This window comes from Bombus flavifrons, chromosome 17 (genome assembly GCF_040668555.2).
Source record: "Bombus flavifrons isolate JBK064 chromosome 17, iyBomFlav1_principal, whole genome shotgun sequence".
NCBI lineage: Eukaryota > Metazoa > Arthropoda > Insecta > Hymenoptera > Apidae > Bombus > Bombus flavifrons.
Window position 1 is genome coordinate 6,962,576 of NC_138458.1, and position 13,434 is coordinate 6,976,009.

General features: G+C 37.2%; 2 protein-coding genes and 1 long non-coding RNA gene across 5 annotated transcripts; 2 read left to right on the forward strand and 1 right to left on the reverse strand.

The window, feature by feature from the left end:
• The first annotated feature begins 774 nt into the window (after window positions 1-774).
• LOC138188659 (gamma-aminobutyric acid receptor alpha-like) lies at window positions 775-6,929 on the forward strand. Of its 2 annotated transcripts, XM_069130645.1 has the most exons (10): window positions 775-957; window positions 2,787-2,854; window positions 3,291-3,511; window positions 3,645-3,727; window positions 4,648-4,847; window positions 5,001-5,088; window positions 5,320-5,480; window positions 5,659-5,835; window positions 5,962-6,104; window positions 6,476-6,929. In XM_069130645.1, the coding sequence occupies exons 1-10, from the start codon at window positions 897-899 to the stop codon at window positions 6,687-6,689; spliced, it is 1,416 nt and encodes a 471-aa protein (XP_068986746.1). In that variant the 5' UTR covers window positions 775-896; the 3' UTR covers window positions 6,690-6,929. The 2 variants fall into 2 exon arrangements, with proteins under 2 accessions (XP_068986746.1, XP_068986745.1); XM_069130644.1 differs by lacking the exon at window positions 775-957 and having other exon boundaries at window positions 2,632-2,854.
• Window positions 4,348-8,644, reverse strand: LOC138188660 (uncharacterized). 2 transcript variants are annotated; one of them, XR_011175602.1, is made up of 4 exons: window positions 8,513-8,644; window positions 5,011-5,100; window positions 4,640-4,813; window positions 4,348-4,474 (listed from the first exon to the last, which is right to left on the reverse strand). It is a non-coding gene; the product is annotated as an uncharacterized LOC138188660 (long non-coding RNA). The 2 variants fall into 2 exon arrangements; XR_011175603.1 differs by lacking the exon at window positions 8,513-8,644 and adding an exon at window positions 5,579-5,695.
• Window positions 8,645-10,248: 1,604 nt separating this feature from the next.
• On the forward strand, window positions 10,249-11,333 carry mtSSB (mitochondrial single stranded DNA-binding protein). The gene is made up of 4 exons (XM_069131000.1): window positions 10,249-10,260; window positions 10,366-10,453; window positions 10,810-10,953; window positions 11,112-11,333. The coding sequence occupies exons 1-4, from the start codon at window positions 10,249-10,251 to the stop codon at window positions 11,312-11,314; spliced, it is 447 nt and encodes a 148-aa protein (XP_068987101.1). The 3' UTR covers window positions 11,315-11,333.
• The last annotated feature ends 2,101 nt before the right edge of the window (window positions 11,334-13,434 follow it).

A 13,434-nucleotide genomic window follows, 5' to 3' on the forward strand; every position in this document is an offset into this window, starting at 1 on the left:
GGAACTCCTGTTCGAATAATTTGCCGTGCACGAGAGTCTTTAAAATAAAAACACGGATTCGCGTGGTTCTCCTGTTTCGACTACTTCGAACGGTGCGCGTAACGAGCAAGATGTTTGACGCGATGTCCAGGCAATGGAAAAATTCAAACGTGGTTCGCCGAAAGAAAAAAAAAAAAAAAAACGATTTTCACGTGGCAAAGCAGGGAGAAGGCCGAGAGGCAATTGCAGAAGAAGAGGGAATGGAGGAGGGGAAGAGGAGTAGAAAAGTGCTCTCCTTAGCCGCGGATTCAGCAACTTCCGACGAGGCTGCCCCTCGATGTTTCGAGTGAACGTTCTCCCTCGTTACGTCAGAATCGCCCTTTAAGCCCTTCCGGTGCCCTTTTTGCGAAAAGTCCATCGAAAACAAGATTTTTTCACAAATTTCTCTATACCACGTTGCAAAATCCCTGCCTCTAAGATATTCGTAACATAAGCACTAAGATAACATTTCGCAACGACGATTTTTAAGGTGTTTCGTTTAACGGTTTAAGCCTCGAACGACCGTGAAATATCGCGAAACGAACGAAGAAAGAAGCTCGCGACGTTTAACAGCGTGGTGACAGCGCCATTGTTATCGATATTACATATAACGTTATTCAAAGGTGAATTCATCGATTCGTGAAACGACGCTAACGTATCCGCGAGACCATGTCCGCGTTACAATCGATGGAACATTAAATAAAATGATTAATAACAACGGCAACGTCTTTCGCAGGTTTCTACTCCTTATATTACTGTCGTCGTGGAGAAATCGGAACCACGCGCTCCATGTTTCTTCCACGTCCTCGAAGACTTCTTCGAAAGCTACGCCGCTGACCAGAGGGACTGTCAACGACGTTGTTTCCAAAAACATCACGATGGTTCTCGAGAACCTTCTAATGAACTACGAGAACAATCAACTGCCTACTCACGGAAAGGGTAAAGAGACAATGTCGAAATTGTGGAAATTATCGAAACGTAAGACAAAAGTAGCAAAGACGAAGAACGTTTCTCTTTCTGAAACGCTACGAATCGAGAGAACTCGTTAATTAACGCGTTTTCGGTAATAATTTACACCGTGTAAAAATCAATTACGACAACTTTTCTCCCTAATTGAAACAATTCTTCGTTCGTAAAATTTTGTTCGCGCTCGATCGGGTCGCTCCGAGCAAATTGGATTAATTCGATCCTCGCGATGAAAGGATTAAACGATCGCGAGAGTCGCGGCCGAGAATCGGCGAATTACAGCGATTAAAAGGAAGGGGTAGCGTTTTTCTGGAATATCGATCTTGAAATGTTTACAACGAAAAAATTGGAGCATTGTAACGATCTTTGACAAGTGATCGAGCGGAAAGGGGAAAAATAGGAGAGCCGGTCCGATACGAATAGAACACGCGGAAAGTTGGATCGCAGCCAGCCGAAGAAAACTATCCCTTCGAAATCGCCTTTATCCCTGACACGCGGTCCCAATTTTCCATCATCCATATTTTTTTTTTCTTTTTTCTTTTTTTTTTCTCATCCAAAAGAACGCCGAACTATTCTCTCGATTATCCCTCTGTACTCATTTCCCTCGGTCTATCTACGTATTATTTCTCTTTTCTCCTCTACGTAGCAGCCACCCTCTCGTTGCTCCTTTTAGCTAGTCCTATTCATCGTCCTGCTCAAAAATTTATATGCACACTGATCAAGTTCGTCATTAGACTGTGGGTGTTTGTTTCTAAACTGAGACAAAACCAAATATTTCCAAGATGCAAGCGAACTGCGCTTGCACGAACCTGTCGGCCGCAGGCGAGTCGTCTACGCGTGATTATCCAAATCATTCGCCTTATTTACGATTGCACGGAAGAACTTCTCGTCTACTCTCTGCTGGCCAAGCGATTCGCGTTACGGGCAACAATACCGATCGTCAAAAGACGGACGTGTTTCGACGCGATACCCCTTCTATATTTCACACTGATCGCGTATTATTACTATTATGCATTTTACGTAATTCTGATAAACCGAATTAATTCGATCAGACGAGATCGACGATAATCCCACTTCGCTCGATCGCGCGATTGCTTGATTCGAAGATATGCCCGTCCTCCAAATCCTCCAAATCGCTAACGTCGTTCATTTTCGAACAATCGAATAATCGTTGTTTATCGAAAAGTGTGAAACTTTGGCTCTACGGTAGTACGGTGTCCGGGCCGCGAAATATTCGGCTAGGACGACGCGTTTTACGCGTTCCTGGGGTAGCCGAAGCCGAAAACGAGAGTCACCTTCCAAGGAAATAAGACGTACGAAATTTCGGTCAACCTGTTGACGCGCGACGTCTGTACGCACCTTGACGATACCGCTATAAAATTTGGTATCCTCAACCTGCTGCTCCATGGTTTGTCCTTTATGCGTTTGAATCCCAATCGTCGAGTGTCGGATTAGGTTTCGGCCGTGTGGCACATTTAGCGTCGCGTGGACGCGTTTCTTCGGCGTCGGCCCAACGCCCTTCTATCTCCGACTATCGTCTCTTCAAACATTCGCTTCAACGCTCCATGCCGCGTTCCTTGCTGGTCGAACCCTGGACACAGTCGCGTAAAGTCGTGGTAAAAGGCTAGATAAATAGCTGCGGGCTGCTTGCCATGGTGTCGGCACCAAGGTGCGTTGCCGTAAACGTAGGTATCGTGTTACGACGCATCCTACGTGGTTGAAGATGTACAGACGATGTTTTACGCCAGTTAATCTTGATTTTTCAGTTTATAAAAGATGTAATCGCGAGTTTTCTTTCCCAGGAACGCCAACCGTGGTAAAAACCAATATTCTGATAAGAAGCATGGGTCCTGTGTCGGAACTTGACATGGTAGGTTTAGCATGTCAGACGTGCAAATAAATGATCCAAATTCTTCGGTGAAGCACAGAGTTCGCTTGAAAAAGCTGCTCCTTCGGCAGTGGTCTGACGATTGGATCTCCGTCCAAAGACACGACGTTTCTCCGTGATGGAATTTGTCAGGTGCCTAACGGATGGTTCAAAATTATAGAAAGCGTGAACAAATTTCTCGGTCGGATAATTCTTCGGATATTTCTTCCTTTTTTTTTTTTTTTTTTTTTTTTTTTTTTTTTTTTTAGTAAACGTTAAGTTTACCGAAAAATTTCGATTATCCACGTCCACCAAGGAGTTAAAAAACTTCTTCTATGTGCGACATGTTTGCGTTTTATTCGTCTTTCTGTTTCGTAGTCCGCAAAAAGGACAGGATAGCGTTTTCGTTACTAACGACAGTACGTGTTGCTTCTTACAGGATTATTCGATGGATTGTTACTTTCGACAATCTTGGCGCGACTCTCGTTTGAGCTTCTTGGGCCCGATAAAGTCGCTCAGCTTGAGCATCAAAATGTTGGAAAGAATCTGGAGGCCGGACACGTATTTTTATAATGGAAAACACAGCTACGTGCATACCATCACGGTGCCGAATAAATTATTAAGAATCTCGCAAGATGGAGATATACTTTATTCCATGAGGTTGTTATTAATGTAAAGATTTCATTTGCATATTAAACACCGTAACTAATAGTAATAATACGGGAATCGTAAAATAATGTAACGTTAATTTAACGTGGATTGCAATCATACGTTATATTCGTGTTTGCAACAGGCTTACTATAAAAGCAAAATGTCCAATGGAGCTTCGAAACTTTCCCATGGATCGACAATCTTGTCCGCTTATTCTCGGAAGTTGTAAGTATCTTTAAAACGATTCGAATGCTCGTAACAAAAAGGGCTCTTGTTTTCAGCCTTTCAAGTAATAACGCGCGTTTTGGTAGCCAAAAAGTAGACGAGATGGAATCGATGTTATAAAAGACGACCTGTACCTTGCATTTCCAATTTTCGTTCGAGATAAATTCTTCTATTTCCTATATTTTTTGATACGGATGGTTCGTTAATTTTTCACTACTTTTCTAATCTTTGTCTGCCGGCTACGTACATTATGTATATATATTTATATATATTTGCCGTTCATTTGCCGCAACAATAACGTAACTTGGAAATCAAAATTCTAGGAAAAATGAATTTAAACGCACTAAACTGATATAGTTTCCTTATACCGACGCAGTGCCGACACGACTGCCCTTTCGTGGGGACTTTCCCAAGTTTACTCGCAGCAAAAAGTACAAGGAACGACGTTCCCTCTTTACCAGCAACTCAGTAACTACAAGAGTACAAGGAACGCCATTTCTTCTTTACCAACAACTCGGAAACTACGTAAAATTAAATTCAATTAATATAAAAAAGATAAATAAGAATCGCTATCGAAGATTTATGTAGAGAGATATTGGACATATGTCACGAGTGTTTATTGTTTTATGATACGCGTAAATTTCCTGTTTGTTTCGGAATTCCATAGTGTCTGCTGCCTTTCGTTTCTTTGCCCTCTCTCTATCCGATAAAGTACGTAGATATTATCATTTTCCAAAATTGTTTCCTCTATATTCGACAACGTAGAAATTAAAGGATGAAATTCATTGAAATGTCGAGGATACGATCTCCGTTGTACGTCGAACAATGGAAATAATAGATATAACTTGATCGTAATCGAGCACGTTAGATAGAAAGCCTTTCTTCTAATACTTTTTAATTTTAATATTGTACGTTTTTAGATGCATATACGTCCGGTCAATTAATTTACGAATGGCAAGAGGGCTCCTCCGTGAATTTCGTCCCTGGAATGGCTCTTTCGCAGTTCGATCTGATGGGTTCGCCGTACAGGAATTTAACTTTTGTTCGTCGCGAAGGGGAATTTTCAGTTCTTCAAGTTTCGTTCAACTTGCAACGAAACACCGGTTATTTTCTCATCCAAGTAAGTCGATACGAATAAATTAGCTCGTTACATAATTTTAGTCGATCGTTAGCTCGACATTCTGATCGCTCCAACGAACAATACTCGTGATATTAACGAATAAAAAATTATTCTTTTCCTTTCGTAATATTCTTCTCTTTATGGTTCTGTCAGGTTTACGTACCCTGTGTTTTAATAGTAGTCCTAAGTTGGGTGTCTTTCTGGATTCATCGTGAAGCTACCAGCGATCGAGTTGGTCTAGGTAAGTCAGTCCCTTCGAACATACAGGATATATGCGTAAATTTGGTATAACTATAAAGTTTCGGATCGTAAAATATTTGTCAGTTTGCTCGTTGGTGAAAGATCAACAGCTATCCACTCGTGTAATATCGCACGATACGTAGTCACAAAATTCTACACCCTTTACGTATAAAATGTTACGACCGAATCTTTAATTTATTATTATTATTATAATAATAAATTATTATTACAGGCATTACTACCGTTTTGACACTGTCCACGATTAGTCTCGATTCCAGAACAGACTTGCCTAAAGTTAGATACGCCACTGCCCTTGATTGGTTTTTGTTAATGAGTTTTGGATACTGTATCGCTACTCTGTTGGAATTCGCCGGTGTGCACTACTTTACAAAGGTATCTATTTATAATGCTTAATTTTAATACCTAGCACGTATTTAGCAAAAGTCGAACGAATAAATAAGATAAAACGATAATAACTGTTGTGCACGTACATCGATCCGTGTTCCACAAAATTCATAAAACCGACGTTACTTTTTCGTTAATTCTTCGACTTGTAACACGCTTGTATCAGGTTGGTAGCGGAGAAATTCCTTTGGACGAGGAAGAGTTGGAGAATGAGAGTGAAACCGACTATCAGGATGGGTTTTGCGGTATTGTGTCGCGCAGTCCTCAAACGGTTCACCCAGAGACAATAATAGACGTACCTCGAAGGACAAGTTCTTTGTTATGCGATGTTTATGATGTTAATGTAAATATAACGTCCAACTTACCAAACATCGATGATATCACTTTTCTTTATCGTTTAAACTGATCTCGATATTCTTCCCGTACAATCTGACTCATCCTGTACACCTTCAAACAAATTTCTATCTAGGAATCCGTCTCTTACGGAAGAGGATCGATGACAGTCTCCGTTACGTCGAAACCATCAACGATGGAAAGGCAAACGCAGACGGAAGTGTGGATACCGAAATGGCGACAATTTCTGTATTGCCTCGCTGGCGATGAGGAGTTCAGGTAGAAATTTCCTTCGCTGTTTTCACTGTCTATCTGAAAACTCCTAGGAAATATGTATATCGTGTTTCGTTTACTTCGTCGGTTCCGTTCCATCTATATTTATATATTTCCATCGTTCTCTAGCCGGCAGTTTTATTCGCCATAGAGTTCTTCCCAATTCAATTGGATGATTCGCGTCTACATATCGTTCTGTGTACTCAGCTCGTTTACCTCTCTGTAATGGAACAAAAATATTACCGAGCGTATTCGTTCGTTATTTTGGGAATCTCTTACTCTGCATTCGTCCTGAAACGATATATTCATCATTGTTTTTATCTTTTAATCGCTCGTAAAGCTTCGAATATCATCGATACTTGTTATTTTAATCGTAGGAGGCGCAGACAAAGGGAAGCAGCTGGAAATTGCAGGAAGAAAGGCGAAAAGATCGCAAGACACATAAATAGCGTGTCTTACATCGACAAAGTGGCGCGAGTCGTATTTCCCGCTTCTTTTGGGCTACTCAATGTCTGCTATTGGGTCATTTACGTCACTTATCAAGAGGAATTCAAGTGGCAAGATCCACCATTTGGATCAATCTCTCACTGATCCGATCGATAAAGTAATTAAGATAGCGGTGTGTATGTATAATATAGCAGCAAGTCAGATCGATATATACACATATATGTAATCGAAATTTAACTTTAGGAAGGAAAGCTCAAGTTTCATCGAATTATGAGATAACGTATTCCCCTTCTACTTATCCCTAGTAACAAAATTATGTAATTTCGCCCTTTCCGCTTTCACGTTGAACAAAATATTATACTCTTTAACGACAGATATATATATATATACATGTGTGTATACGGTGTTTAATAAATTTAGTATTCCCCTTTTTCGATTTGGGTTATTACCTGCGTTCGAGCGAACGCATACATCCATTTGAAAATATATCAGAGTATTTTATACACATATACGTACAACACATACGTCGGCCAAGGAAAGCACGCTACTATGATAAATACTAAAAGCGAGCATAGTGACGAAGTAGTAACGAGAATGACTTCGGGCGCGATGCCCGCTGAAACTTATAAACGTTCGTTACGAAACCTATTCTCTACGCGCGACCGCGACCGCGAAATTCAAAAAATCGATAGGCAAGGCCAGAGACGAGTGGCATGCTCTATTCGTGGTGTCAGCTTCACCGTCGATTTTTCAAAACAGGTATCCTGAAACAGGTTGAACACGCGAAGACGCGCCTACCCGACGACAGACCGTGCCAACCTGCCCGGCCCTACCTGTTTACAGCTATACTCATTCACACCAGAAAGTATACTACCTATCCTACCTGGACACCTATATTTAAAATTTATGAGGTGACAAAACAAGCATACCAACACACTCGCTCCACGGTTCTCACGCATAACCCGGGCGCAAGGGCCTACACTAGAGAAACGTCCCGGGACGTCTTCGACACCCGAGTTTCGTATACAACATTCACACTCTAATGTACGTACCATTTCCCTGAAATCGACTGACGAATCGGCTAGCGACCATTGCGTAAAAATATTACGTACATTTGATTTCCAATTTTAACGAAATATTCATAATCGCGTACAATCATGCATATATCGTCCAAAGAAATAATTTTACTAGAACAGACCATTGCCTTACATCGATGACGTAATCATCATTTATAATTTAATACCAACACACATATGTAGTAGCATTGTTATCGTCGATTGAATTCACGTATCTGCGAAAATTGTAATCAATGGCAAAAACGACGCAATTCCACAGCCTAATCGCACGCACTAATAGTGGAAAATACGTCGTGCACGATACGCCAACGCAACGTCAGTCGCCAAGAAATTGTTAAGCTTATAAACTAATCGTCATGCCCATTGCCCTTCTCCCATCCAAGTAGCACCTGGGCACGTGAGCGAGGTCCTGGCAATGAACACGGCAGGGGTAAAACCTGAAAATCCTAGGCTAAAAGTATGATTAGCAATCGCATTTTCATCTGTTACCTCGTCTCATTCAAATTTTAATGACTCTATATTTTACTTTACTTTATTAATTGAGAAATAATATTTGTATCAATGATTCTAATTGAAATATTAATAGAAATATCCTCAGGCGATTCCTTTATCAAAACATAAGGAATCTTTTAAACACAAGGAAGCATTCGAATCTTGTTTTGATTCTAGTATCTGACAGTCGCGAAGTGTCCTCTTATCTTCGCATTTCATATCTTAAAATTTAGTAACATTCAGCTGAATGTTATTTCTACAAATTCTTTATATTGTGATATGTAAATATTATACTTATTATTGATGCATTATCATCCATCTTATCTAAAAACGCGATGTGCAAGAAAACCTATCCTGAGCTAATAAATAGAATACAGACATGAAAATGTTACTACTCACGGGTATAGTAAATACCCGCGGTCACTATGCTCGTCAAAATTTCTATATAAACACAACCAGTCACCCGTGTCGATTCGGACTTTTCATTCTACGACATGGTTGAGTAACCGGTGGAACAAATGCATGAGACTAACGATTGTTAATGGTAGATACTACGAAGAAATCTGTAACAAAACATAGAATATTATAATTTGTTCTTAACGACAGTGTTAATTATTTTGTGAAAATTTCAAATAATAAGAGATTGATCTCTAGCGAATAAAAAATTTGTAGGATAATACTTAATACGAGAATGAAAAGTTTACACTTGTCATATTTTTAATCAGATCCTACTTTCTAATTAATAATAATTTGTCACAGAATATAGAGAATAAAATTAAAAAGAGTCCAAAACAAAAGTCCATTTACATTCTGGGCTTTTGAAGACACACCTTTGATAAAACATGAATTACTATAATTTGTTCTGAAAATCAGCAAAGTTTGTTCGAACAATTTCAGGTAACGGAATACGAAACTCTACGAAAACTTGCAACTTCGATAACAAAAAGAATATAAATTCTAATAAACTTTAATTACTATAACACTCGGAACATTAATATAAAAATTTAAAACCACACTTCACTTTCTAATTAATAATAATTGTTGCAAAATCCGAGAAATAAAATTAATTGAAACTCAATGTGCAAAGACTCTTACATGGTTAAAGTTGAAGCACTACTACTATATCCTTTCCAGAGAGGAGGACGAAATTAAGTTGTGGAGAAGCTGTAACAAAATGTGTGAAATATAATTTCCTCTGAGAAGACATAATTTTGATTCTTAGAAAGTTTAGGATAACGAAAATAATAACTGTCGCGGAATAATACGCACAAGTATACGTGTAATCGATACAAATTTCGATATTGGAATGACCTGCCGTGGAGCGATTTACCTTTGTTGATTTGGTTGGCGAGGAGTAGGGAGAAGTGGTAAGTCGAACGTGCACACAGAACAAAATGTTTTCAACAATTCGACGGTACGTTCCAAGTAAAATAAACAATACATTGGACCAAAACACGGTGAGACACGTGTATAAAAGTAAACACGACTGAGCTAATATAATTCAAACGAACAAAATTGAGATAAAATATCAGAAAATTATTACCGTACACGATATTATTAACGTAAAATCGAACGATCATCGAACTATATTCAAACTATAGTTCGATGTATCAAAGAAAGGGAAAGGAAGAAAAGAAACGGAAAAGTAAAAATGATAATAAAAAATAATTATCGAGGAAAAAGAAGAGAAGAAAAATGGTCAAGGGGAGTGAAAAGGGAAAGAATTTCACTTCGATAATACGTGATTGTACTTCACGATGTAGGTGACCTTAATCAAAAACCAATAACCTTCTATTTACATTGAAAAACGATAAATCGCTATAAATTGTACTGGATTATCGATAGAAAACGAACTAAATTAAAATTCTCACCATTTTGAAGCAGTGACTCGGTGTTGTATAATAAATTTTCCATATTTACGACAAACTCGCAACAGTTACTTCCTCCTCCCAATACGACACCATGCGAAATGCTGTTATTTCAAATTTTAATCCCTATTTCTGTCACCAGAGTGCAGATGACTCCGGTGTATATCGTACAGATCGGATTTTTCGCGCCCCCACTGCTGTCTTCTGTGAAGCGTGGTTTTTCGGAGAGTATTAGATTTATTCCTCATTTCATACAAAATAGTAAAAATGTTTCGGCAGGTAATCTAAAATTACGTTGTATAAGATACAAGGTTAAAGTTATACAGAACGTATAACCTAATACGTATAAAACGTATAAAATTAAACACATTGCGTTATTTTTAGGTTACTTCACGAATACTGCAAAATATACAAACAATTGAAAAAAAACAATTATGTTCTGTTTCTACCGATAATATGAAAGTAGAAAAAAGTAAGTAATAAAACTTCATCTTTTTTTTTACAATACACTAACAACCATCAGAATTATAAAGAGTTTAGAGGAGAACTTTTAATTTCTTAGATCGGCCAATTTGTTTAAGTGTACCTGTTTTCTATATTTTTGTACCTAAAATGAAAAATATGAACATCATTATGATGCTTATGATACAGAAACAAGTAACACACATAATTTATGTATCTTTAATTGAAAAGTGAATTTCAATATAAATCATTTGTATCGTGTGCTTTTGAGAAATACAATAATGTAGTCGTTTACATCTTGTTTCTATCACAAACAAGTATTTAAAATTTTACCAGATAAATAATATTTTCTTTCCCGCTGTTAAATATTAATCGTGCGCTTAATCGTAGCTATAAATCAAGTTACCCTACTGGGAAGAGCAGGAGGCGAAGCGCAAAAAAGAGGTAACGAAGAACATCCTGTTGTTATATTTTCTCTTGCCACGCACATCAACTACAGGTATATGAATGGTATGTAGAATTAATTAATTACATACAAATTAAGTTATATATCATAATGACCAAGTTATTATATACATGTGAGAAATTTTACACATTTAATTTATTAGTCATTCATTTTGTTTAACTTCGAGTTTATTGAAATAAAACTATATCGAACAAAATTTCAGGTGATTTCGTACAACGGACAGACTGGCATAGGATATGTGTTTTTAAACCAATTTTACGCGACACTGTTTTAAATTATTTGAGAAAAGGACAAAGGGTATATGTCGCAGGAAAAATAAGTTACGGGGAATTTAAAGATGAAGATGGTACTACAAAGTCGAGTACTAGTATAGTAGCAGATGATGTAATATTCTTCCAGCCTTGAACTATTATTACATAAGAATATCTTTCTTTTATATTTTGAATTGTATGTAAAATATATATATATATAAATAAAGTCAAGTGTGACAGCATATTGCTGTTTTTAAGTATTTTCATGTATCAGAGTTATATATAATGCTATATATATATTATCTTTTTTATGTTATTATTTTATAATGCTTCGATTCTCCTTCGATTATCCAAGGATAATAAACTAAGTCTTAAGGTTAGCTTAATAAGTAAATAAATCTTTATTTACACATTGCTCGTCCACTTGCAATGAGTTATACAATAGACAGTTTGTAATTTTCTAAAATTGTACAGGTTTTATTTTCTACAAAATTTGTAAATAGAAATGAAATATAAACTTTGTTGGCAAATTGTAAGGGAAGAGGATTGTAAATGCTGGGAGATAAAAGAATTTTCCAGCATATTTTGATGCTCTTTAAAAATTCTACGGCACATGCGTGATACACATGTATATGATATATTTCTAAAGATAATATGACAATCCGAACTAAGATCGTAATCGAGATCGAGACATGGATTTTTGCATTGCGTAGGGGATATTCTTTTTGGGGCGTCCATTTTTAGAGTGAGATGTACATTCGTATGTAACCATGCGTGTATAACGTTTATGGATTGACACGTAAGTCTAGTACTTACGAATAAATAATTTTTAGATACAATCACACTTTAAGTGTATTAAATTGCATGTATAGGAATATCAACAAATCTTTGTTACGGTCCAAATCTGGGTTGTCTTTAAGAACACAAATTGCATATGTGTATTTCAATATATTTATCATTAATATAAATTGTTCTCTCATGAAAATTATATACACGGTTGTTTGTTATGCATTTGCATCTTTTTATGATAAAAACTTCACGTAGATCACAGTATACAAATAGCGAAATACAACGGTTTTTTTTTTTTTCTTCAGTTATATAAATCTCTTGCTTGCTAATGCACTTTTCATATTTGCAGACTTATTTGTCTTTCCTAGTCTTACTTCCTTGCACACGCTCACTCATTCACACGTACGTAAACGTACCATTGATTCACTCGTAAGAACTTTTCCATACTTTCTGTCCCGTTTGTATGTGAGTCTTTTGTAAAAAATACGATCTTAAAACCACTTTCTAACCATACACACGCCTTCGGTCCCTAGTTACAACATACCTTTTTTACTTTTTCTTTTTTTCTCTTTTTTTTTTTTCTTTTTTTGTTTAAAGTCTAGGTTCCGTTGGCGAGGAATGTGAGTCACAATCGCATCGACAACGAACGTAGAAATTTCGATTATAAATTTCTCTTCGGTACTAAAATATATATATATATATATAATATATATAGAGATTTATTTATACATAAATTTATATTCATATATATATGTATATATATAACTCTGGCCCCGAATTCCTTAAAACGCTCGCACATTTTTGTCTGCTTTCATAGAGTTTATTATATTTTTTTTTTCTCTCTCTCAATAGCTCGTCAATTTATGTACAAGTATCTACTATAGATGTAGGGATACAAGCGATCTTCAGCATCGTTTCGACCACTCGAAGCGATGATCGCGTCATTTTCCCTTTTTGTCTCCTTTTTTTATACAGCACACTAAACTAAACGCGTACATGTACGTAATTACCGACGATTAGATTGGCACAACTGAGTCGGTGCAACGGGAAACTAGTTTCGAAATTTTCTCAAATTTAGTTATTTACAAAACGGACCGCATAACATTGGATCCTCTTTAAATGATTTGAGCTATATTACGTTAATTTTAAACTAATATCAAGATCTGGCTCGCAACAATTCCTTATCCTTTTCTTCGTTCAAATAAGAGAATGTTGGATAAATCCAATCTCTAGTTACACTTAAAAGCATATTTTACCCCGGGAAAATTTACTTTCAGGTTAAAGTTTACATCACAGAAGAACTTTGGAATAAAATAGCTCGATCGTTTCCCGAACACCGTTTTGTACGTTCGTCGATAACGCTCTATAAGCATTTCTAAAGTAGTTCGTTGTAGAAGCGAGAAACGTTTCACACTCGCACACGTGCGTTCACACGAAGGATGGAAAACGGATGGCGGAATATCCGCGAAAAGTTCAAGCTTCACT